A 27,266-nucleotide genomic window follows, 5' to 3' on the forward strand; every position below is an offset into this window, starting at 1 on the left:
TTGGAGAATGAATGGAGAAGGGATGCCAATGGCATGAAACATATCTTGGAGAATGAATGGAGAAGGGATGCCAATGGCATGAAACATATCTTGGAGAATGAAGGGAGAAGGGATGCCAATGGCATGAAACATATCTTGGAGAATGAATGGAGAAGGGATGCCAATGGCATGAAACATATCTTGGAGAATGAAGGGAGAAGGGATGCCAATGGCATGAAACATATCTTGGAGAATGAATGGAGAAGGGATGCCAATGGCATGAAACATATCTTGGAGAATGAATGGAGAAGGGATGCCAATGGCATGAAACATATCTTGGAGAATGAAGGGAGAAGGGATGCCAATGGCATGAAACATATCTTGGAGAATGAATGGAGAAGGGATGCCAATGGCATGAAACATATCTTGGAGAATGAAGGGAGAAGGGATGCCAATGGCATGAAACATATCTTGGAGAATGAATGGAGAAGGGATGCCAATGGCATGAAACATATCTTGGAGAATGAAGGGAGAAGGGATGCCAATGGCATGAAACATATTCCCGCGATGGGAGGACAATCACTCGCGGCATTTGGGCAAGCAGAGCAGAGAGCGAGAGAGTTGTCGTTCACTGAGTGATTCATGTCGTTAATCCGCGGTGAACGAATCGTTCGCTCAATCCCTCCTCCGCCCACATGACGAGTAGCTGGCTGCGTCGTTCGCTGACGTCGAGGGTTCAGCAAGTCACAGAATGCGGAAGTTCCACTCATACCGGCATGGTTGCGGCGAAGCTCAACTGAACTGAGAAAAGAACGAATCAGTTCATGAAGTGATTCAGTTCAGTACGTTCACTCAAAAGATTCGTTCATCCGAACGAATCTTTCGCGAACGACACAACACTAAGAAGAAGAAGACGGAGAAAGAAGCGAGCAGGACGCTAATAAGTCAGTCTTATTATTTGTTCTCCAGTTTGAAATATTTACGTCGTATAAAATACATCTTTGATTCTTTATTTAAGGATAAAGTGGTCACGATGCGCTAGAAGCACTGTGCCGCTTCTCCTGCTATCTTTGCTTGTTAGTTAGCTTAGCTCGCTAGTTAGCTTAGCTTGTTAGCTGCTAACAGAAGACACAGAAGTTATCAACACATCGCTAAGTAGAGATCAAGTGTGAGAGTAAAGTGTTGTGATTGTGTGAAAATGTCTACATTACAAATGTTGAGAGCGTTGGTGGATCAGCGACTAACTGCTGCTGTTGAAGAAATATTTGTAGTGTTAGAAAGAACGATAGCAGAATACCAGGCGGAACTTTCTAGAACAAAAGAGGATTACAATCAACTACTGGACGCTGTTTTCAAGAAACATCAAGTTGTGTCACACAGAACAGGTTTGTTGACTTCTTACTCTCACATCTTTACTAACTTTATATTTGATTAATAACAGGAAAAATACATTTGGAATATATAATATAATCACGATGAGCAGTGGAACTGTGTCTTCTTCCATCACACCTTCAACCATCCTCCATTGCAGCAAATACATTACATTTCCTACAGGTATTATTATCACTGAAGGACTGTAGAACATGGCTAAACATGTTACACACAAAGGACGGGCAAGCTAAGAGCTAAGCTAGCCACCAAAGTAGCTTGAAACAAGAATAAATAAGTGTTTAGTATTTTTTCCCATTCAAAATGAATTGGTTCTTTTTCAAACTTCCACCATTTCCACTTTTTTCAAGTGACTCAAATAATTCCATCTTCAACATGTTTCACTAAACCTGGACGTTCAAACTATCATTTTTCCAAGTTCCAAAAATTTCGAAGAATACCCATAATTCCTGTTTTTTCAAACCCTTTTTTGTGTCGACCACATTTTTCAACCCACTTCAACCGTTCCACCAGCAAATCATTCCTCTTAATGATGACAAAAAACAAAGTTGTTTTTTTCTCTGGAAAAATTCCTGGTTTTCCCAAAAATCCAGAAATTCCATAATACTATTTCTCAACAAAAAAATTTTACTACTTCAACATTTCTCGACTGATTTAAAAAATTCCAACACCAACCATTCACTCATTCAGAACATTCACATATTTTAGCATTTTCTACAACCCCGTTTCCATATGAGTTGTTAAATTGTGTTAAATGTGAATATAAACGGAATACAATGATTTACAAATCATTTTCAACCCATATTCAATTGAATGCACTACAAAGACAAGATATTTGATGTTCAAACTCATAAACTTTTTTTTTTCAATAATAATTACCTTAGAATTTCATGGCTGCAACACGTGCCAAAGTAGTTGGGAAAGGGCATGTTCACCACTGTGTTACAAACCCCAATTCCATATGAGTTGGGAAACTGTCCATCCATCAATTTTCTACCGCTTATTCCCTTTTTGGGGTCGCGGGGGGCGCTGGCACCTATCTCAGCTACAATCGGGCGGAAAGCAGGGTACACCCTGGACAAGTCGCCACCTCATGGCAGGGCCAACACAGATAGACAGACAACATTCACACTCACATTCACACACTAGGGACCATTTAGTGTTGCCAATCAACCTATCCCCAGGTGCATGCCTTTTGAGGTGGGAGGGGCTTATCCCCAGGTGCATGTCTTTGGAGATGGGAGGGGCCTATCCCCAGGGGCATGTCTTTGGAAGTAGGAGGAAGCCGGAGTACCCGGAGGGAACCCACGCATTCACGGGGAGAACATGCAAACTCCACACAGAAAGATCCTGAGCCTGGGATTGAACCCAGGACTGCAGGACCTTCGTATTGTGAGGCAGACGCACTAACCCCTCTCCCACTGTGAAGCCGTTGGGAAATTGTGTTAGATGTAAATATAAACGGAATACAATGACTTGCAAATCCTTTTCAACCCATATTCAGTTGAATGCACTACAAAGACAAGATGTTTGATGTTCAAAATCATAAACTTTATATTTATAGATCCAGATACAAATGTTTTCTCCCACATCAGTAATAATAGTTTTTATTATCCAGATGAACAATATAATGAAATATAATAATATATTAAAAAGAGAATAAGATGATTTGCTAATTATTTTCAACTTATATTCAATTGAATAGACTGCAAAGACAAGATATGTCATGTTCAAACTGAGAAACATATTTTTTTTGTGCAAATAATAATTAACTTTGAATTTCATGGCTGCAACACGTGCCAAAGTAATTGGGAAAGGGCATGTTCACCCCTGTGTTTCATCACCTTTTAACAACACTCAATAAACGTTTGGGAACTGAGGAAACTAATTGTTGAAACTTTGAAAGTGGAATTCTTTCCGATTCATGTTTTATGTAGAGCTTCAGTCGTTCAACAGTCCGGGGTCTCCGCTGTCCTATTTTACGCTTCATAATGTGTCACACATTTTCGATGGGAGACAGGTCTGGACTGCAAGCGGGCCAGGAAAGTACCCGCACTCTTTTACTACGAAGCCACACTGTTGTAACACGTGGATTGGCATTGTTTTGCTGAAATAAGCAGGGGCGTCCATGATAACGTTGCTTGGATGACAACATATGTTGCTCCAAAACCTGTATGGACTATTCAGCATTAATGGTGGCTTCACAGATGTGTAAGTTACCCATGCCTTGGGCACTAATACACCCCCATACCATCACATATGCAGGCTTTTGAACTTTGCGCATGTAACAATCCGGATGGTTCTTTTCCTCTTTGTTCTGGAGGACACCACGTGCACAGTTTCCAAATATAATTTGAAATGTGGACTCGTCAGACCACAGAACACTTTTCCACTTTGCATCAGTCCATCTTAGATGAGCTCGGGCCCAGCGAAGCCAGCGGCGTTCCTTGGTGTTGTTGATAATGTGTTTGGCTTTGCATAGTAGAGTTTTAACTTGCACTTACAGATGTAGCGACCAACTGTAGTTACTTACAGTGGTTTTATGAAGTGTTCCTATGCCCATGTGGTGATATCCTTTACTCACTGATGTTGGTTTTTGATGCAGTACTGCCTGAGGGATCAAAAGTCTGTAATATCATCGCTTACGTGCAGTGATTTCTCCAGATTTTCTGAACCTTTTGATGATTTTACGGACCAAAGATGGTAAAATCCCTGAATTCCTTGCAATAGGTTGTTGATAAATGTTGTTCTAAAACTGTTCAACAATTTGCTTACAAAGTGGTGACCCTCACCCTATCCTTGTTTGTGAATTACTTAGCATTTTACGGAAGGTGCTTTTATACCCAATCATGGCACCCACCTGTTCCCAATTAGCCTGCACACCTGTGGGATGTTCCAAATAAGTGTTTGATGAGCATTCCTCAACTTTATCAGTATTTATTGCCACCTTTCCCAACTTCTTGGTCACGTGTTGCTGGCATCAAATTCTAAAGTTAATGATTATTTGCAAAAAAAAATGTTTATCAGTTTGAACATGAAATATGTTGTCTTTGTAGCATATTCAACTGAATATGGCTTGAAAAGGATTTGCAAATCATTGTATTCCGTTTATATTTACATCTAACACAATTTCCCAACTCATATGGAAACGGGGTTTGTAAAAGAATTCCGCTTTTCCCAAAATTCCCAAATTTTCCTGAAATTCTGATTGAAAATAATGGTACATTTTTCAAAGTTCCACAACCCCAACATTTTTCATCTGATTCACACCTTTCCAACCTCAAACTGTTCAGCCTATTCGGAAATCACGGGCTTTCCCTTGACCAATTCCAAAAATTCCCAGAATTACACGTTTTCCGTGACATTTTTCCCCATTCAAAATGAATGAGCCATTTTTCAAAATGCCACCATTTCCACATTTTTACACCGATTCAAACATATTCCACTAATTCTGGAAATTGAAATTACAACATTTTTCAACCCACTTCAACAGTTACACCTTCAAATCATTCCTTTCCATCAGGACAGAAAACAAATTTGTTTTTGGAATTGAAAAAAATCCTGGTGTTCCCAAAATTCAAGGAATTCCATAAAACCATTTCTCAATTAAGTATGTTACGACTTCAACATTTCTCAACTGATTTGAATAATTCCAACACCAACCATTTCAACTCATTCAGAACATTCACATTTTATAGCATTTCCAAAAAAATTCCCGCTTTCCCCGAATATCTCCAAAAATTCCATGAAATTCCCATTGAAAGGAATAAAATGAAAGTTCCACAACTCCCACATTTTTCATCTGATTCAAACCGTTCCAACTTCAAAATATTCAGTGTGTTCAGGAATTGTGTGCTCCTTTCAACACTTATTAAAAGAAATTCCCGGATTTTCTGGAATTCACGGTTTTTAGGGACATTTTCCCCATTCAAAATTAATTATCCATTTTTCAATTTTCCACAATTCCCACATGTTTCAAACCATTCCACCTTCAACACAATAAATTCATCCTGGAAATTCAAACAACCAGTTTTCCACATTCAACAAATTTCCAGGCATTCTCATATTTTTCTAACCTTATTTCCAACCTTCTTTAGTGCAATGACTCCTTTCACATTGTTCAACCCATTTCAACCTTTCAGTTCAACTTCAGCATTGGAGCATTCACACACAATTCTTTCAGGAATTGCTTCATCTACTTATTAGCATTATTTTACTTAAATGTAGCTTACCACATTGAAAGCGTGGACTGTATGAATGGTGCCTTTCCAGTTCTCACACTAATGCAATTTGAGTGTCTAGAAATGCACTAAATTAATATTTTTTTACAATTATTATTAATAATAATAATAATGATGGATTAGATTTATATCACGCTTTTCTATTGTTAGATACTCAAAGCGCTCACAGAGAAGTGGGAATCCATCATTCATTCACACAAGGGGGTGGTAAGCTACATCTGTAGCCACAGCTGCCCTGGGGTAGACTGACGGAAGCGTGGCTGCCAGTTTGCGCCTACGGCCCCTCTGACCACCACCAATCATTCATTCATTCATCATTCATTCACTGGTGTGCGTGGCACCAGGGGCAAGGGTGAAGTGTCTTGCCCAAGGACACAACGACAGTGATTTGGATGTCAATAGGTGGGAAGCGAACCGGCAACCCTCAGGTTTCTGGCATAGCCGCTCTACCCACTACACCATGCCGCCCCGTAATAAGGTAATCAAGTTATATTTTGAAGGAGTAGTCAGTAATCTGATTACTTCTTCCCAGTTTAACTGTGGCGTCACTATCTAAGTGAAAGCAAAACAGATGTCATTCTTTTTGGCCACCATGTTGATTGTGCTCAAGTGGTTTTTAGAGCAGACATGTCTCTAAAGAGGAATGTGAAAATGACAGTAATTATTGTCCACCAGCAGGGGGAGCTCATCACTAGTACTACTGTGTGGAGGCTGGCATGTGGTACATTATTTCCTGTGTGTGTATGACTTATTCAGAGGGAGAACAGCACACTAGTATGGATTGCAGGAATTAATTTGAGGATGTTTTTATATGAATAAGGTGGATTGGATGTTAGCCTGGGAAGGCATTCCCCTGGAGGTCTTCTTCATGTGTCAGCTGGAAGTACTCTGACTGCTGTGAGGGGAAACTGATGAGATTGTGAGATCATATGTTGGTGCAGGACAATGTCTCATGTGACTGAGCAAAGCTGGACTTTTCTCAAGAATGTTTGTTTTCACCTGTCTCACAGACCTAAAAGAAGAGCATCTTCCCTATGAGCAGGAGGAGGAACCACAGTCCCCCAACGTACATGAGGAAGACGAGACGCCGCAGACCCGTAATGTTAAACTGGCCCTTCACATTAAAAAGGGAGAGGAGGACTCACTCACCCCCTACTTTAAAGAGGAAGAGGAGGACCAAGAGCCGCCGCACATTAGAGAGGAAGAGGAGGAAGAGGGCATCAGTCAGCCTAAATGGTTGGAGGAGTTCCCAGTGACTGGTGTCCCTGTGAAGAGTGAAGATGATGAGGTGAAAGGTGAAAGTGAGGAGAGGGGAGGGGGGGAGCCTCCAAGCAGCAGCTCAACACAACACATGACAACAGAAGCTGATGGAGACCACTGTGGAGGATCACAAGCAGACAAGCTCTTAGCTCCACTATCAGATAGTGAGGACACAACGTCACACTCTCCTGACACTGATGATGAAGACTCTAAAGATGATAAGACATGTCACACTGACAACACTCACTTCACATGTTCTCACTGTCACAAAACCTTTAAATACTATAGTCTTCTGAAAAGACACATGAGAACACACACTGGAGAAAAACCTTTTTCTTGTTCACTCTGTAGTAAAGGTTTTACACAAAGTATCCATTTGAAAAGACACATGAGAACACACACTGGGGAAAAACCTTTTTCTTGTTCACTCTGTAGTAAAGGTTTTACACAAAGTATCCATTTGAAAATACACATGAGAACACACACTGGTGAAAAACATTTTTCCTGTTTAATCTGTGGTAAAGTTTTTACACAAAGTCAACATTTGAAAGTACACACTAGAACACACACTGGTGAAAAACCTTTCATCTGTTCAATCTGTGGTAAAGGTTTTACAGAAAGTCGGAATTTGAAAGTACACATGAGAACACACACTGGTGAATAATAACAGTCCTGTTCAATCTGCAACAGAAGCTTTTGTGACCGATCAACCCTTGTAAGACACATGAGAAGACACCCAGGAGAGAAAGTGTTGAGTTGCAGTGTGTGTGGTGAAAGATTGTCTTCTAAGTACCAGTGTAAGAAACACAAGTGTGCTGGTGAGAACAGCAGCAGCAAATGAAACTGCAGGATTTGAAATAAACTGTCCAGACTTTCATTTTGACTTTCTAACAACATCAGCACATATAACATGTGTGACATTGTTGTTTGTCTAACAATCTTGTTAACATGCTTCTATATTTATACACTCTTTTTTTTCAGTCCATTACATGCATTAATATGCAACATTGTGTACTTTTATTAAAATTGAAACAAACTAATTTGAAAAGGTGAGAGTAAACAGTAAAATACCTTTTAAATACAATAAACATTTTATGTGTGTATATACATTCATCAGACAATTTTACACTTATTTTATTCTGTTTTAGATAGATTAGATAGTACTTTATTTATTCCTTCAGGAGAGTTCCTTCAGGAAAATAAACATTTTCAGCACAACCCCATTCAAGATCATACAAACATTACAGGGAGACAGAACAGGATCGCTGACGGGTCTGCCGGCTTCCAGCGCCCCTTACAAAAAAGGTGAGATACAGGTAAACAAGGGGGGAATGGGAGAAAAAAATAGAAGATTAAAATAAAATAACATAAAAAATTATATCTAAGACTGAGCCCTGGAGAGGGTGTCCAGACTGAGGCCAAGGGAAAAAAAACAAAACTCATAGCCATAGTACACATCCCTCTCACATGTGTGTAAGAGGGAAACATCAAAGAACACAAAGGACATGAAAGACATTAAAGCAGCAGATACAACCAGACACTTGTACATACATACATGAATAAAAAGTAAAGGAAACATATACACTGTGGTGGCCTCTGCGGTGTTCCACGCCATCGTCTGCTGGGGTGAAGGGAGCATGGCCAGAGACAGGAGCAGACCCAACAAAGCAACCAAAAGAGCCGCCAACCAACTCTCGGCCAGTGTCCAGTCCGCATGGATGAGTGAGGATGTGTGCAAGGAGACTGAGGTGTCCGACACCTGCTCATTCAGCCAAGACACTATAAAGCGTGTCCGTCCCGGCACTCAGAGCTAGCTCCGCAGTCCTGTCTCTTCATCCACATCTCCTCCAGTCCCTCCAAACAGACTCCGGTGTGGCAGAGACCCAGCAGCTGGTCTCTATGGCCAAAAGGCTCCCGGGAGGCAGATCCAGAAGTCCACAAAAAAAGCACCGCAAAGGTCACGAAAGTGACACCCCTTGTCACACAGTCCCAAAGGGTCCTGGACCAAAAGGCAAAAAAATATAATAACACGTGAAAAGAAGAGAGAAACACAAAAGGATGACACAAGAGCACAGAGATCCTGCCAACAGCAGCCACTACAGCAGCGCCATCTTGGGAAAAAAATATTGAAGTGTTGCATATTTTTATTTGTAATTGTTAATGATCCCATAGATTATCACCTTTATATGATATACATATGTACTGGTTCACATCTGAAACATCTTCTGGACCACTTCAGGAAGCATATTATTATTTACTTTATACATCATTTGAACAGTTGTCTTTTATACAATTTTAAAATGTGTGACTCTTTGAATCATTTGTTGGGTCTCTATAATCTATTTTATTAATTATCTTTTTTACTCTCTTTTGTAATATGATGATTGTGTTGTGATTGTTTTATATGTATGTCCCCAGACCTTTATGCAATGTGAAAGTGAAAGAAAATGACTAAATTGTCTGTGAAAGGATGGTTTTGTTTTTAGAAATTACATTTTAGATTTTTTTAAAAATCCCATTTTTGTGTTTTAAACATTTGTTACTTTTTCAGTTGTTTTTTTTTAACATCCCAAAAACAATATCAATATCAATCAAATTTCGGAGTGTAAGGCAAAATCCAATAATGAACATTTACTTTGCATACATTCATAAAATAAACTGTTTATTTTGTTTCCCTATCACAGAACGAACAGGTATTGTCTTCAATTGCAAAACAACATCCTAAAAAATATTTTAAGTGGTCTATTCCGTTTTTTTTCTTAAATGAACTATTTTGCTTTTGGAAGAATGGAAACTTTCAAGTTATGATTTTTTTTTTGTTCCACAGAAAATACAGTAAATAAGAAAAAGTAAAGAAGTAAAAACGATGATATGCTGTAATTAGAATCATTTGAAGGAAAGCCTTTCCAAAGGGGCGCACTTCTGTATGTGCGGCGACAGGTGCTTGAGGCGGAACAATTGTTCTACAATCCTATCAGCAATGAAAGGCAGTTTTGTTTCCTTCAGGTCGAGTGTATGCCTTCCATCAATGTTCACTGTGCTCCCCATTAGCTGTGGCTTGCTATTGAGAAGAAGTCAATAGTGCATATTCTACCTGTTTTGCTGGCTGTGTAACTATATAAGATCATAGAAAACACAATCTGAATAAAAAAAATCATTTTAGAGGTTTAACTTGTGTAGTGTTTGAGTTTTAATGCATGTAATATTTATTCTGTTTGTGTAAAAGTTCAACATTTAGGATGATTTTGAAGATTTTCAACATCTTGCCATCTCCAGGTATTGCATACATTACAATGATTTGTGTGTCTCATGAAAAACAATATTTTTTGATGATGATCATGTTCCACGGATTCCACTCCAGTGTTGAGTTTTGGGGACTGAAAAAAAGAATAAAATTGTGTCATTTAAAATCATCTGCCGAGTAATATAACTGTTAATTGGTACTGTTTAGTAAACGAATAACTGTCAATTGATATAACCTATTAGTAGATAATCCATGACACTTAGAACATTTGTGATGACAGGATAACAATGATGTAATGTACCTTTCATGATTATTTGTACACAACATTATTGTAGAATGTAACAATATGTTTCAACAATGTTTATTTCAACTACAGTCCATGTCTGGTTTTAACATAACTGCTAAAGTAAAGTAAAGTTAAAGTACCAATGACTGTCACACACACACTAGGTCTGGCGAAATTATTCTGTGCATTTGACCCATCACTCTTGATCACCCCCTGGGAGGTGAGGAGAGCAGTGGGCAGCAGCGGTGCCGCGCCCGGGAATCTTTTTTGGTGATTTAACCCCCAATTCCAACCCTTAATGCTGAGTGCCAAGCAGGGAGGTAAACGGTCCCATTTTTACAGTCTTTGGTATGACTTGGCCGGGGTTTGAACTCACGACCTACCGATCTCAGGGCGAACACTCTAACCTCTAGGCCACTGAGTAGCCACACTGTTGTAACACGTGCTGAATGTGGCTTGGTATTGTCTTGCTGAAATAAGCAGGGGCGTCCATGAAAAAGACGGCGCTTAAATGGCAGTATATGTTCTGAAACCTGTATGTACCGTTCAATATTAATGGTGCCTTCACAGATGTGTAAGTTACCCATGTCTTGGGCACTAATGCACCCCCATACCTTCACAGATGCTGGCTTTTCAACTTTGCTTCGATAACAGTCTGGATGGTTCGCTTCCCTTTTGGTCCGGATGACACGATGTTGAATATTTCCGAAAACAATTTGAAATGTGGACTTATCACACCACAGAACACTTTTCCACTCTGCATCAGTCCATCTTAGATGATCTCAGGCCCAGAGAAGCCGGTGGCATTTCTGGATGTTGTTGATAAATGGCTTTCGCTTTGCATAATAGAGCTTTAACTTGCACTTACAGATGTAGCGACAAACTGTGTTTAGTGACAGTGGTTTTCTGAAGTGTTCCTGAGCCCATGTGGTGATATCCTTTAGAGATTGATGTCGGTTTTTGATACAGTGCCGTCTGAGGGATCGAAGGTCACGGTCATTCAATGTTGGTTTCCGGCCATGCCGCTTACGTGGAGTGATTTCTCCAGATTCTCTGAATCTTTTGATGATATTATGGAGCGTAGATGTTGAAATCCCTAAATTTCTTGCAATTGCACTTTGAGAAATGTTGTTCTTAAACTGTTTGACTATTTGCTCACGCAGTTGTGGACAAAGGGGTGTACCTCGCCCCATCCTTTCTTGTGAAAGACTGAGCATTTTTTGGGAAGCTGTTTTTATACCCAATCATGGCACCCACCTGTTCCCAATTAGCTTGCACACCTGTGGGATGTTCCAAATAAGTGTTTGATAGACAGAGAGACAGACAGACAGACATACAGATAGATAGATAGATAGATAGATAGATAGATAGATAGATAGATAGATAGATAGATAGATAGATAGATAGATAGATAGATAGATAGATAGATAGATAGATAGATAGATAGATAGATAGATAGATAGATAGATAGATAGATAGATAGATGGATAGATAGATAGATAGTACTTTATTTATCCCCTCAGGAGAGTTCCTTCAGGAAAATAAAAAATTTTCAGCACAATCCCATTCAAGATCAGACAAACATTACAGGGAGACAGAACAGGATCACTGATGGGTCTGCCGACTTCCGGCACCCTTTATAAAAAAGTGGGGGGGGAATGGGAGAAAAAAATTAAAGATTAAAATAAAATAAAATGAAATAAAATAAAATAAATGGGTCCAAGCCTGGGCCTCTGGAGAGGGGGTCCAGACTGAGGCCAAGGGGGAAAAAACAACGCATAGCCATAGCACACATAGTACACATCCCTCTTACATGTGGAGGGAAACATCAAACATCAAAGAACACAAAGGACATGAAAGAATATTAAAGCAGCGGAGCTGATGCAACCAGACACTTCTACATACACACATGAATAAAAAGTAATGTGATGAGCATTCTTCAACTTTATCAGTATTTATTGCCACCTTTCCCAACGTCTTTGTCATGTGTTGCTGGCATCAAATTCTAAAGTTAATGATTATTTGCAAAAAAATAAAGTTTATCGGTTTGAACATCAAATATGTTGTCTTTGTAGCATATTCAACTGAATATGGGTGGAAAAGGATTTGCAAATCATTGTATTCAGTTTATATTTACATCTAACACCATTTCCCAACTCATATGGAAACTGGGTTTGTAAACATGAGCGTTAAATGTTAAAACTAAATCTAAATCTTAAATCTAAACCTAAATCTTAAAACTAAACCTAAATCTTAAAACTAAATTATCTAAATGTTAGTGCTAAATTTTCAATCTAAGTCTAAATGTAAATCTAAATTTTAAATGTACATCTCTATCTAAATGAGAGCGCTTCATGTTAAATCTAAACATAAATCTTAAATCTGAATTTAAATCCATCCATCCATCCAAGGCGGGGTACACCCTGGACAAGTCGCTACCTCATCACAGCTGAATCTAAATCTGAGCGCTAAATGTTAAAACTAATCTCTAACCACTAGGCCTACTACATTTTGGTTTCCGTCAGCCATGGTGGGTCGAGATCATAGTCATTCTACATCCTGTACACAAATTCAAAATGACTTTTTCATACTCGGCACAGTTTCTAACATAATCTTGTTAATATGCTCAATAAGGTTCTATTCAAATGTAATACAAGTAATACGTAAGACTTTATTTGCACACTTAAGGATTTAAGTTTCCAGGTGAAAAAGATGCCACCTCACAAAAAAATATTAATTGTTTAACTCTTTATTTTCCATGAATTAATTTAGATCCAGAACACACATTGTTATATAGCCTATTACATTATAATGATTATTATAATTGAATTTAAGTTTATGTAAAATATTTTCACACAGCAAAGTGTGAATACATGTTGTAATGTGTGGGGTTGAGTTATAATTGATATAATACAATTAGGTATGGCAAATGCATTTTGTTTACTTGCAAACTATTCAAATTATACTTAATATACATATTTGTATAATGTCATGTAATAAAACTTAAACATTATTTATGTTAATATAAGAGTTTAATTGCTAGCCAGTTCTACTTCTGAGTATTTATTTTATTTTGTTATTGAACAATTAAACATACATAAACAATGTTTAGACACATTAAGGTACTTTCAATACAATATGAGTCAATGTTTTTTCAATATTTTACTCAGCAATATAAAAAACATCACATTAAATCCAATCCTCTTACAAACAATACCCGTTAAAGAAAGCAAAAGTAAATATGAGAGACCATTCCAATAAGATTAAAATAAAATGTATATAATTAAATGATAAACTTGTGCTTAAATGCGCTTTTTTAAAACGACTTAATATTTTCCAATATAATAATGTGTTTTTCTATTTTGTACAAATCTTCCAAGACTGAATGAATAAATTGAAATCATTAACACAATTTGAGGGTTTGGATTTCACTTTAAGAAAGAGACTTTTGTTTATGAGAGCAAATGTTTCATACTTTTTAAAAATGTATATAAATTCACGACACGATCGATCCACGCATGCGTGAATTTACGTCACTTCCTGTACTTTTTACAAAGGAGCTCCTTGGACGTCACGTTCTGTGATATTTCAATGTTTTATTTATGTTTTGTAAAAAATAGATTATCCAGGAGTAAAATTTAACAATAATAAAAACACGTGGAAGGGTAAATTTAAATAAATCAGGCAGTAATATCGCTACAATTTGTAGCACTTTCACTCTTGTCATTGCAATGAATGTCGCACAGGGGCGCCACTGAACCCCAACATTAAAGCTTTGTTTGATATACTTTGAACTTATTTTTAAAAAACAAGACACTCGTTTATATCACATTGTTATTCAAATAAATATTACGTAAAAGAAAAGCATGGTAACAGTGACAGCAGGCAATATATTATATAGAGCTACCTCTTCGTCCACTCGGCTGTGACGTCATTCCCAGCTTCCGGGGTAAACGGAAAACAGCAGAACAGGAGGAAGGAGTGTGCAGGACGCTAATAAGTCAGTCTTATTATTTGTTATCCAGTTTATAATATTTACGTCGTATAAAATACATCTTTGATTTTTTAGTTAAGGATAAAGTGGTCTCGATGCGCTAGAAGCACTGTGCCGCTTCTCGTGCTATCTTTGCTTGTTAGTTAGCTTAGCTGGCTAGTTAGCTTAGCTTGTTAGCGGCTAACAGAAGACACAGAAGTTATCAACACATCGCTAAGTAGAGATCAAGTGTGAGAGTAAAGTGTTGTGATTGTGTGAAAATGTGCGAAAGAAGGATAGCAAAGTATGAGGAGGAACTTTGTCCAACAAAAGAGGAGAAGGAGCGACAACATCAACTACTGGACGCTGTTTTCAAGAAACATCAAGTTGTGTTACACAGAACAGGTTTGTTTACTTCTTACTCTCACATCTTTACTAACTTTACATTTCATTATTAACACTATGCTTAATATATTGTCTATAAGAAGTTGTGTTGTCTTGTGAGGATGATGCATTCCGTCTGCTACTTGCAACGTGGTCTTGCAACCACGTGGTTGTCTGTGTTCTGTGGAATGTAACTACTAAAGATGAGTTACACATCCCAGTCCATTTGTACAATAAACTGTCAGTGGTGGAACAAGTCAGAGATGTGCTGTGGACGAGCTCCATGACATGGCCCCCTAAACCCAAATAATAAAGGTAGCTCTACCATCATTTTATAACACACAATCATCTCTGGGTTTACTACAAACAATCTCTAACCAGGTTTTAAAAAGTTTGTCAGCCATTTTTGCTAAAATTTGCATTTCCTGATATTTACTTATTTTCTCACTTTCACCACAGCATCAGCCCGTTCGCAGGATGTAGAACAATTATCAAAGGTCAAGACAAGTGTTGCCTTAAAGGAGGGTTCATATTTTAGGGCACCAAGGCAAATGCTATTTTATTTCCAGTTTGTTAATTGAATGCAGAATCGCTCACATTTATTTGTGCATTAAATCTTTAGACAATTTTGACCCGTACTTTGGGTCAAAGCATAATAATTGTGTAAATGCATCAATACGTTCATTATACTTGTTTAAGGTGCTTTTTTTTTTTTAAACCTTTATTTTGTTAACACAGTCAAACCTGTTATTGTGAAGGGGGAAGTGTGTTGCTGTTCTCAGAACGATGTGTGGAGGTGAAAGTTGCAACTATTGTCCTGTTTGTACATTATTCCAACATTGATGATGTCGTTCACAACAACACAAGCAGATGAGATGTGTTGTGGGTGTATGGATTTTCCTTGCCATCTGTAGCTTTGTAGTTTAGTCGCTATTTTGAATGACAGCGTGTTTAAAGGATGAATGAGTGATCCAGAACACATTTTTCATCCATCTGTCTTCTTCCGCTTAGCCGAGGTCTGGTCTTGGGGGCAGCAGCCTAAGCAGGGAAGCCCAGACTTCCCTCTTCCCAGCCACTTCATCCAACTCCTCCCGGGGGATCCCGAGGCGTTCCCGGGCCAGCCGGGAGACATAGTCTTCCCAACGTGTCCTGGGTCTTCTCCGTGACATCCTACCGGTCGGACGTGCCCTAAACACCTCCCGAGGGAGGCGTTCGGGTGGCATCCTGACCAGATGCCCCAACCACCTCATCTGGCTCCTCTCCATGTGGAGGAGCAGCGGCTTTACTTTGAGTTCCTCCTGGATGACAGAGCTTCTCACCCTTTCTCTAAGGGAGAGACCCGCCACTCGGTGGAAGAAACTAATTTGTACCCGAGATCTTGTCCTTTCGGTCATAACCCAAAGCTCATGACCATAAGTAAGGATGGACCTTTGAGCGACCGATAAAGAGAGCTTTGCCTTCCGGCTCAGCTCCTTCTTCATCACAACTGATCGATACAGCGTCTGCATTACTGAAGACGCCGCACCGATCCGCTTGTCGATCTCACGATCCACTCTTCCCTCACTCGTGGACAAGACCCCTAGGTACTTGAACTCCTCCACTTGGGGAAAGATCTCCTCCCCAACCCCGAGATGGCGCTCCACCCTTTTCCGGACGAGAACCATGGACTTGGAGGTGCTGACTCTCATTCCGGTCGCTTCACACTCTGCTGCAAACCGATCCAGTGAGAGCTGAAGATCTTGGCCGGATGAAGCCATCAGGACCACATCATCTGCAAAAAGCAGAGACCTAATCCTGCTGCCACCAAACCAGATCCCCTCAACGCCCTGACTGCGCCTACAAATTCTATCCATAAAACAGAATCGGTAACCAAGGGCAGTCTTGGCGGAGTCCAACCCTCACTAGAAACGGGTCCGACTTACTGCCGGCAATGCGGACCAAGCTCTGACACTGATCATACAGGGAGCGGACCGCCACAATCAGACAGTCCCATACCCCATACTCTCTGAGCACTCCCCACAGGACTTCTCGGGGGACACGGTCGAATGCCTTCTCCAAGCCCACAAAACACACGTAGACTGGTTGGGCAAACTCCCATGTACCCACAAGGACCCTGCCCAGAGTATAGAGCTGGTCCACAGTTCCACGACCAGGACGAAAACCACACTGTTCCTCCTGAATCCGAGGTTCGACTATCTGGCTTAGGCTCCTCTCCAGTACACCTGAATAGACTTTACCGGCAAGGCATTATTTTCCCGAACAAATGTTGCTTCTTCTAAGAATGAAAACATTGCGCTTACATTGATGTCAATTTCCCTGATATTGTGCAATGAAAAGCAGATTTTGTTATATTAGCCAATTCTGTGACACCGGAAGTCATTGTTGAAATAATCCATCCATCCATTTCCTACCGCTTATTCCCTTTTGGGGTCGCGAGGGGCGCTGGCGCCTATCTCAGCTACAATCGGGCGGAAGGCGGCATACACCCTGGAAAGTCGTTATATCATCGCAGATTGTTGAAATAATATGCCTTTTTTTGTTGAGTTAAGTGATTATTGATTGGATTATTACTTTGGGAAGGTCAGAGAAGAAGAGTTGTAAGAATTTTCTCATAAGTCACCTGCTAATGTTAGCCAAGTTAGCTGCTCATGTGTGTTGGAGTGGAGACGGCTGAGGGGAGTCGTGTATGAAACAAGCTCAGCTTCCTCATGAACATGACATGATGATGTCACATAAGGACTACACGCCTACACTCACAAAAGAATGGCAACGTTTGGGCCCCCAGACCCGCTTTATTTGTGCCGTATCAAGGCAGCACTTTTTTACGCTTTCAGACCAAACGAACAAAAGAAGACCTTTTGTATGCAGTTTGAGAGCCGCAGCCGGAGAAAATAAACACACAGTGTATCCATGACTGCAAAGTTCATTGACCGTTTGTGTGATTGATTGACTAATGTTTTAATACCTCTGGACATTGACTTGAAATATTTCTATCCATCACACAAACATGCTTGTGGGGGAGTTTTCTGTGTCTACGTACCTTCCACACATGCGTACACCCACCGGAGTGACATTTGTCCAAGTTGCACCATCCCCACATTTTTCAACCTATTCAAACCATTCCAACATCAACACATTCCACTCATCCTGGACATTCAAACTAACACTTTCCCAAGTTCCAAACCAAATTCCGGTTTTCCTGGAAATTTAAACTCTTCAACATTTAAGCCATTCCAACATTCAAACTATTCTTACATTCATACTACATTCTGTCAGCATTTCAGTTCAATTTCAGCATTGGAGCATTCACACACAATTCCTTGAACAATTGCCATCCATCCATCCATCCATTTTCTACCGCTTATTCCCTTTCGGGGTCGCGGGGGCGCTGGCGCCTATCTCAGCTACAATCAGGCGGAAGGCGGGGTACACCCTGGACAAGTCGCCACCTCATCACAGAACAATTGCCTCATCTACTTATTATTATTATTATTATTATTATTATTATTAAATGTAGCTTACCATATTGCTGAAAATTTTAACTTCCCCTTGGGGATTAAATAAAGTACCGTATTTCCTTGAATTTCCATCGGGGTGATAATTAATTTAAAACCTCTTCTCACACCATCGTTTACCAAAGGCATGCGGTAAAGGCAAGCATGCGCTAATTATTTTAAAACCTCTTCTCACTCCGGCATTTACAGAAGGCATGCGGTGAAACTAGTCCTGCGCTTAAAAATTTGAGTGTGATGTAAGGATGCCATCATGAAAATCACATTTAATAAAAAAAACGTTATTATGGTCTTACCTTTACTTATAAATGAAGTCCATGCGCAGCTCCTTCTGATCAAAAGCATCGATAACTTGTTTATAGAAGTCTTCCTTATCTTTCTTCAGTTTTAAAAGTTTCTCTGTCTCGATGGAGATTTTCCTTTATTACCTCCTGCTTCGATTGAAAGTCCAGTTTAGAAAACTGTTTTATTTTAGATATGTAATCCTCCATGTTAAAAGTGCAAGCGAGAGGAAAAAATAAACACACGCTGCTCACTCTTGCTGCTTGTTGTCACTTCTTCTGCAGCCGAGTAGTCGCAAGAAGGATGAGTAGCGCCCTCTACCACCAGGAGGCGAGAGTCATTTAATGACTCATATTTGACACACGCAGCTACGGTATATTAATAAAACATAGCTGCTTACTGTTCTTTTTAGCATATTCAATAGCTTGGACCTTAAATCCTATTGAATAGCTCTTAATCGTCTTCCCTTTATGCGATTTCAAATTATTGAAATCAGTCTCCTCCATTTTGAAAATGATGACAGGTGAAGTGTCACTCGTGACGTGACGAGTTTGACCCGGCGGAAATTCTAGGCATATGCTAATTATTTGGCGAAGCGAGTTTGACTCGGCGTTAATCCTGAGCCGGCGGTAATGCTAAGCACGCGCTAAATAGTTTGCGAAACAAGTTTGACCCGGCAATAATTCTAGGCAGGCGCATACTATATACCCGTGAACTGATTTTGATTGAATGTGTGGACTGCAAGAATGATGCCTTCTCAGTTCTCACTCTTAACACAATTTGAGTGTCTAGAAATGCAGTAAATTAATATAATCCATTATTAATAATGTAAACAAGTTATCTTTTGAAGGTGTAGTCAGTAATCTGATTACTTCTTCCCAGTTTAACTGTGGTGACACTATCTAAATGAAAGTAAAACAGATGTCATCTTTCTTGGCCAACATGTTGACTGTGCTCATGCTTCTTTTATGACAGACATGTCTCTAAAGATGAATGTGAAACTCACAGTAAATATTGTTCACCAGCAGGGGGAGCTCATCACTAGTACTACTGCGTGGAAGCTGGCATGTGGTACATTATTTTCTGTGTGTGTATGACTTATTCAGAGGGAGAACAGCACACTTTCATGTATGGCGTCTACCATTAAGGATTGCAGGAATGACTTTTAGGATGTTTTTATATGAATAAGGTGGATTGAACGTTGGCCTGGGAAGGCATTCCCCTGAAGGTCTTTTTATGTGTCAGCTGGAAGTACCCTGACTGCTGTGAGGGGACACTGATGAGATTGTGAGATCATATGTTGGTGCAGGACAATGTCTCATGTGACTGAGCAAAGCTGGACTTTTCTGAAGAATGTTTGTTTTCTCCTGTCCCGCAGACATCGATGAAGAACATCTTCCTCATGAGCAGGAGGATGAACCACAGTCCCCCCACATACACGAGGAAGAAAAGGTACCACATTCCCAACACATCAAAGAAGGAGGAGAGGAGTCAAAGCCCCCCCACATTAAAGAGGAAGACGAGACGCCACAGACCCATAATGTTAAACTGACCCTTCACATTAAAGGGCAAGCGGAGGACCCACTCATCTTACACATCAAAAAGGAAGAGGAGGACCTACTGACCCCTTACTTTAAGGGGCAAAAGAACCAGCTGACCCCTCACATTAAAAGGAAAGAGGAAGAAGAGGACCAAGAGCCGCCACACATTAAAGAGGAAGAGGAGGAAGAGGGCATCAGTCAGCCTAAATGGTTGGAGGAGTTCCCAGTGACTGGTGTCCCTGTGAAGAGTGAAGATGATGAGGTGAAAGGTGAAAGTGAGGAGAGGGGAGGGGGGGAGCCTCCAAGCAGCAGCTCAACACAACACATGACAACAGAAGCTGATGGAGACCACTGTGGAGGATCACAAGCAGACAAGCTCTTAGCTCCACTATCAGATAGTGAGGACACAACGTCACACTCTCCTGACACTGATGATGAAGACTCTAAAGATGATAAGACATGTCACACTGACAACATTCACTTCACATGTTCTCACTGTCACAAAACCTTTAAATACTATAGTCTTCTGAAAAGACACATGAGAACACACACTGGAGAAAAACCTTTTTCTTGTTCACTCTGTAGTAAAGGTTTTACACAAAGTATCCATTTGAAAAGACACATGAGAACACACACTGGGGAAAAACCTTTTTCTTGTTCACTCTGTAGTAAAGGTTTTACACAAAGTATCCATTTGAAAATACACATGAGAACACACACTGGTGAAAAACATTTTTCCTGTTTAATCTGTGGTAAAGGTTTTACAGAAAGTCAGAGTTTGAAAGTACACATGAGAAGACACACTGGTGAAAAACCTTTTGTCTGTTCAATCTGTGGTAAAGGTTTTACTAGCAGTCAATGTTTGAAAAGACACACAAGAACACACACTGGTGAAAAACCTTTTCCCTGTTCAATTTGTGGTAAAAGTTTTAGAGAAAGTCGCAATTTGAAAGTACACACGAGAACACACGCTGGTGAAAAACCTTTTCCCTGTTCAATTTGTGGTAAAAGTTTTATAGAAAGTCAGAATTTGAAAAGACACATGAGAAGACACACTGGTGAAAAACCTTTTTCCTGTTCAACCTGTGGTAAAGGTTTTACACAAAGTCACGATTTGAAAGTACACATGAGAAGACACACTGGTGAAAAACCTGTTTCTTGTTCAACCTGTGGTAAAGGTTTTACACAAAGTCAGAATATGAAAAGACACATGAGAACACACACTGGTGAAAAATCACATTCCTGTTCAATCTGCAACAGAAGCTTTGGTGACCGATCAACCCTTGTAAGACACATGAGAAGACACCCAGGAGAGAAAGTGTTGAGTTGCAGTGTGTGTGGTGAAAGATTGTCTTCTAAGTACCAGTGTAAGAAACACAAGTGTGCTGGTGAGAACAGCAGCAGCAAATGAAACTGCAGGATTTGAAATAAACTGTCCAGACTTTCATTTTGACTTTCTAACAACATCAGCACATATAACATGTGTGACATTGTTGTTTGTCTAACAATATTTTTTATATGATTCTACATTTATAGATTAGATATTTTATATTAGTGCTTTTTTCAGTCGAGCACATACATTAATATGCAATATTGTGTACTTTTATTAAAAAATGGACAGAACAATTTAAAAAGGTGGGAGTAAACAGTACGGGAAATATTTTACATGCAATAAACATTTTATGTGTGTGTGTGTATATATATCTATATATGTATTCTGTATATTCAACATATAATTTTAGACTTATTCATATGAAATATGAAAGTATTACATATTTGTATTTGTAATTGTTAATAACCCCATAGATTATCACCTTTATATGATATACATATGTACTGGTTCACATCTGAAACATCTTCTTGACCACTTCAGGAAGCATATTATTATTTACTTTATACATCGTTTAAACAATACAATTTTAAAATGTGTGACTTTTTGAATCATCTGTTGGGTCTCTTTAATCTATTTTATTCATTGTATTTTTTACTCTGTATTATGATGATTGTGTTGTGATTGTTATATATGTATGTCCCCAGACCTTTATGCAGTATAAAAGTGAGAGAAAATGGCAGATTTATTTGTGGAAGGATGGCTAAGTTTTTACATTTGTGGATATATTAAATAAATCAAGTATTGTGTTTTAAATATTTTTTAGGTTTTTTGTTTTATTTTAACATCCCCAAAACATCAATATCAGTCAAAGTTTGGAGTGTCAGGCAAAAGCCAATATTGTACATCATCCCACTTTGCATACATTCATAAAATAAACTGTTTATTTTGTTTTCCTATCACAAAAATGAACAAGTGTTGTCTTCAATTGCAAAAGAACATCGTAAAAATAATTTCAAGTGGTTAATTCCGTTTGTTTTTTTTTTTCTTAAATTAACTCCTTTGCCTTAGGAAGCATGCAAACTTTCAAGTTATGAGTATTTTTTGTTCCAGAGAAAAAACAGTAAAACAGAAATAGTAAATAATTTAAAAAGATAATATACAGCAAGTAGAATATTTTTAAAGAAAAAGCCTTTATAAATTTTGTAATATTTTTTTATTCGCAGGTCGTACATAATAAAATCTTCAAATATTAAAATATTTTTTATCAGTCAATAATTGCATCAGTGACCAAATGCCTTTTTCAAACCATTGCTGTACAAAGATGGATTTGTTTCTCATTTTAGTATAAGAACAATTCCATAGTGGAGTATTGTGTGTGATGAAGTTGTGTTTGTAAATTAGTTTCCAGTACAACAACACTTGCTGGTAGGGATGGGTACTGTTCACTTCTAATTCCATGTTTTATGTGTTATATATGTCAATATATTGTGTGTTTGTATTTTGCCAACATGGTAGAATCACATGATAGGCAGGTTGTATCATGTTTTTCTGTCACCTGTCATGGCACACACACTGTCTGCTGTGGGAACACCAAGAGGCTCCATTGTGAGCCAAGCAGGACACGCCCCCATGCTCGTTGCGCCGACACAGCAGGTGGCAATCTACCAACGACACACCTGGGACTAATGAGAGGCGACAGAATAAAGAGCTTCGTCGCTGACTGCTTCTCGTGGGAACGTAGCCCTGGTTACAGTAAGTTCTCACGTCTCTGGCTCCCCTCTTGTGCTTTCTCTCTTGTCTGTTGTTGCCTTCCTTGTGCCTGGCCCTGATTTTGTCCTTTTGTCTTCTCCTGTTCCCACAGCCTTCGTGCCTCAGTCGTCGCCTTGCACTTCTACCCGGATTCTGATTGCCTCCCTTGATTCTCGACCCCACACCCGGATTTGGACCTCGGACGCTTCTCTCCTGCCCCACGGACCTTGCTTGGATCACGAACTCTTTGGGATCTTCCTCTCTGGACTTGGACGCTGCCACAACCAACACACACCTTCAACAAACCCACGGTAATTCACATTGTGTTAAAGGGGAACATTATCACAATTTCAAAAGGGTTAAAAACAATAAAAATCAGTTCTCAGTGGCTTGTTTTTTTCAAAATTTTACCGGTCCCGGAATATCCCTAAAAAAAGCTTCAAAGTGCCTTTTTTTCGCTCCTTGCCTTGACACTGTTCATTTTCCTGTGACGTCATACAGTGCTGCCAATACAAACAAACCATGACGAATATCACAGCAAGATATAGCGACATTAGCTTGGATTCAGACTCTGATTTCAGCGGCTTACGCGATTCAACAGATTACGCATGTATTGAAACAGATGGTTGGAGTATAAAAGTATTGAGATAAAAACTGAAGCTATTGAGCGAATAGCTATTGACGCTACTCATAACCATAGCATGGCCGAATAGCTGCTTTAGCATTGCCGGTAAAATGTGCGGACCAAACTATCAGGACTTTCCCATCTTGTGACACTCGAGCAACTTAAATCCGTCGATTGGTGTTTTTTTTCGCATTAAATGTGGGTGGAAGGAAACGTAATATTGTTGCAAATGCATCTGCAGATTATCCATACATCTCTGTGCCATGTCTGCTTTAGCACCGCCGGTAAATAGCATGTTAGCATCGATTAGCTGGCAGTCACGCTGCGACCAAATATGTCTGATTAGCACATAAGTAAACAACATCAACAAAACTCACCTTTGTGATTTCGTTGACTTTATCTTTGCAAATGCATCTGCAGGTTATCCATACATCTCTGTGCCATGTCTGCCTTAGCATCGCCGGTAAAATGTGCAGACACTCTGGCACATTCAATGAGGGTCTGGCGGCAGATTTCTTGCCACTTTCGCATCTTCGGGCCAGTGGTGCAACTTGAATCCCTCCCTGTTAGTGTTGTTACACCCTCCAACAACACACCGACGAGGCATGATGTCTCCAAGGTTCCAAAAAATTGGCGAAAAAACGGAAAATAACAGAGCTGAGACCCAATGTTTGCAATGTGTTGAAAATTAAAATGGCGGCTTTATTACCTCGGCGATGTTAAGTTCTGACGTCATCGCCACAGAGCGATAAACAAAGGCGTTTAATTGGCCAAAATTCACCCATTTAGAGTTCGGAAACCGGTTAAAAAAATGAATGGTCTCTTTTTCTGCACCATCAAGGTATATATTGACACTTAAGTCTGGTGATAATGTTCCCCTTTAATTTCCACACATAGTCTAACATCCACACACATAGTTGCATACACACTCCACGTATTCATTAAAGACTCAATAAACCCATTGAGCTATACCTCCTGTTATTGTGCGGTCTCCTTCCCCCTTGTCGATACATAACATCACCTTGAGGAAATGGCATAAAGAGGAAGATGACAATATAATGTCACTTGGACAATGATGTACAGAACAGAAGAGATTTAGTTCATTTTTATTTTTGCTTTTAGGTGAATATTTTTTTTTTATTATTTCACAAAACTTCTCCATTACCGAGCTCTGGATTTCTGGTAGCTGGTTAAAAAGAGATGGAAGTGGATAAGGAGGGGATGTATGAGGAAGGTATGGACGTGGATAGGAACAGAGGGGAGAGAGAAAAGAAGCGGAGAGGAGGTCATGAAGGAAAGTAGCGCACTAAAAGAGTAGAAAGGATGAAAAATATTATGGTTGATAATTGCAAGATTATATATGAATTGAAGTCAGATGAAGACATGAAGGATATTAGTTTGATGACACTGGTTAAGGGTTGAAAGAAGGACATTGGAGAGGTGGAGATGGCCACGTGTTACAATCCACTACTCGGATCGTTTGCTGTTTGCTTTTGTGTATTTTCTTATTATGTTTGGACTCCGCCGATCCCATTGTTTGAGCACTTCCTTGTTTGTTTTTGTCACCATGGCTACTTCATTCGCTCCACCTGCTCTTACTTTCGGACGCACACCTGCTTTTGATTGTTGTGTTAGTATTTAAGTCCGCCTGCTACCTGAATTCATTCTGGACGTTTTGCTTGCTCAATGCAACAGTTAGGTTGTTTCCTCCCGAGCCTTTTGTTTGTTCCTCGCTAAGTTTTAGCTTAGCCTCTGCGCGCTCGGCTCGCGCTGCTTTGGACTTTGAACTCAACCCTTGCTAACATTAGCATTTTATTTCCCGTGCTTTGGCGCACCTTTATTTTACCCTTTTGTCGTGTGTTATTTTGGATTTCTATATTAGAACCAGTTCCTACCTTCATCCTGCTTGCTCCGGGTCCTTTGGCATCAAGAGGTGGCCCTCCTCCCACATCCACCATGCGACCACACACCGTAACAGAGGGTGTGTGAAGTGTAAATAGTGACAGGTTGTAGAACATGTTTTAAACTCAATGTGAATACTAAAGACCTGAAAAGCTCTAGAAAGGCCAGTGCAGTCTCTAAACGTTTTGACTCGAGGGCCACAATTGGATAATATATATATATATATATATATATATATATATATATATATATATATATATATATATATATATATATATATATATATATATATATATATAATATTCCACAGAACTCAGCAAGCACATTTGGAACCTCAAAGACAATAATGTTGAATATTCAATAACATGGCAAACTCTTGCATCCAGCACACCTTACAACAGTGGTAATAAAAGATGCAACCTATGCTTAAAAGAGAGACTGTTTATTATATATCACCCAGACCCGTCATCACTCAACAAGCACAGTGAAATCATCTCAGCATGCCGTCACAGACGGAAACACCTCCTAGGTAACACATGAGCCAATCACCACACCCTACGCCTGCCTGTACCCACCCACTCTGTGCTCTATATAAACCATTGTATGTGAATGCTTCCATTAAAATCTCCTGATGATTGAGGGAACCCCTCATGAAACACTTCTGTAGAGATTAAGTAGTCTTGTGATTTTTCCCACACCTACATATTGCGCTCTACCACGGTATCGAGCACTATTATCTGGATAATCCAATCAAGATATGTATATGTCCCCACCTTCTACCATCCTAGTCACGTCCGTTGTGTCCTTAAGCAAGACACTTCACCCTTGCTCCTGATGGATCCTGGTTAGCGCCTTGCATGGCAGCTCCTGCCATCAGTGTGTGAATGTGTGTGTGAATGGAGAAATACTATCAAAGCGCTTTGGGCTCCTTAAAAAGAGGTAGAAAAGCGCTATACAAGTACAAACATTTACCATTTTTATATATATATATATATATATATATATATATATATATATATAAATCCCATACATGTGTATATTCATGTATATATACACATATATTGATATACTATACATAATATTAACGGGACGGTGTGGCGTTTCCAGTGAGGGTTGGACTTTGTCACCCATCCTGTTCAACACTTTCATGGACATAATTTCTAGGCGCAGTCAAGGTGTTGAGGGGATCTGGTTTGGTGGCTGCAGTATTAGGTCTCTGCTTTTTGCAGATGATGTGGTCCCGATGGCTTCATCTGGCCGGGATCTTCAGCTCTCACTGGATCGGTTCACAGCCGAGTGTGAAGCGACTGGGATGGGAATCAGCACCTCCAAATCCGAGTCCATTGTTATCATTCGGAAGAGGGTGGAGTGCCATCTCCAGGTTGGGGAGGAGACCCTGCTCCCAAGTGGAGGAGTTCAAGTACCTCGGAGTCTTGTTCACGGTGTGGCGTCTTCAGTAATGCGGACGTGGTGAAGAAGGAGCTGAACCGGAAGGCAAAGCTCTCAATTTACTGGTCGATCTACGTTCCCATCCTCACCTATAGTCATGAGCTTTGGGTTAGGACC

General features: G+C 39.7%; 3 protein-coding genes across 6 annotated transcripts in view; 2 read left to right on the forward strand and 1 right to left on the reverse strand.

Moving 5' to 3' along the window:
- Positions 1 to 7,917, forward strand: part of LOC133546194 (zinc finger protein 177-like) — a 30,947-nt gene extending 23,030 nt beyond the window's left edge. The window contains exons 1-2 of one of the 2 annotated variants that reach the window (XM_061892091.1): positions 894 to 1,364; positions 6,620 to 7,917. In XM_061892091.1, coding sequence (XP_061748075.1) covers positions 1,178 to 1,364; positions 6,620 to 7,533 — 1,101 coding nt within the window. In that variant the 5' untranslated portion in view covers positions 894 to 1,177 and the 3' untranslated portion in view covers positions 7,534 to 7,917. Of the gene's footprint in view, positions 1 to 893; positions 1,365 to 6,619 lie in introns of those variants that run through there. The other variant, XM_061892090.1, reaches the window with a different exon arrangement.
- LOC133546175 (zinc finger protein OZF-like) overlaps positions 1 to 27,266 on the reverse strand; it is a 396,978-nt gene that overhangs the window by 245,669 nt on the left and 124,043 nt on the right. The gene's annotated exons all lie outside the window — the stretch shown is intronic.
- On the forward strand, positions 14,303 to 22,239 carry LOC133546184 (gastrula zinc finger protein XlCGF57.1-like). Of its 3 annotated transcripts, XM_061892071.1 has the most exons (4): positions 14,303 to 14,399; positions 14,665 to 14,777; positions 19,929 to 20,002; positions 20,118 to 20,252. In XM_061892071.1, exons 2-4 carry the CDS (start codon positions 14,679 to 14,681, stop codon positions 20,185 to 20,187), a joined length of 243 nt encoding a protein of 80 aa, XP_061748055.1. In that variant the 5' UTR covers positions 14,303 to 14,399; positions 14,665 to 14,678; the 3' UTR covers positions 20,188 to 20,252. The 3 variants fall into 3 exon arrangements, with proteins under 3 accessions (XP_061748055.1, XP_061748054.1, XP_061748052.1); XM_061892070.1 differs by having other exon boundaries at positions 14,335 to 14,777; XM_061892068.1 differs by having other exon boundaries at positions 14,335 to 14,777; positions 19,929 to 22,239.

This window comes from Nerophis ophidion, linkage group LG29 (assembly GCF_033978795.1).
Source record: "Nerophis ophidion isolate RoL-2023_Sa linkage group LG29, RoL_Noph_v1.0, whole genome shotgun sequence".
Classification (NCBI taxonomy): domain Eukaryota; kingdom Metazoa; phylum Chordata; class Actinopteri; order Syngnathiformes; family Syngnathidae; genus Nerophis; species Nerophis ophidion.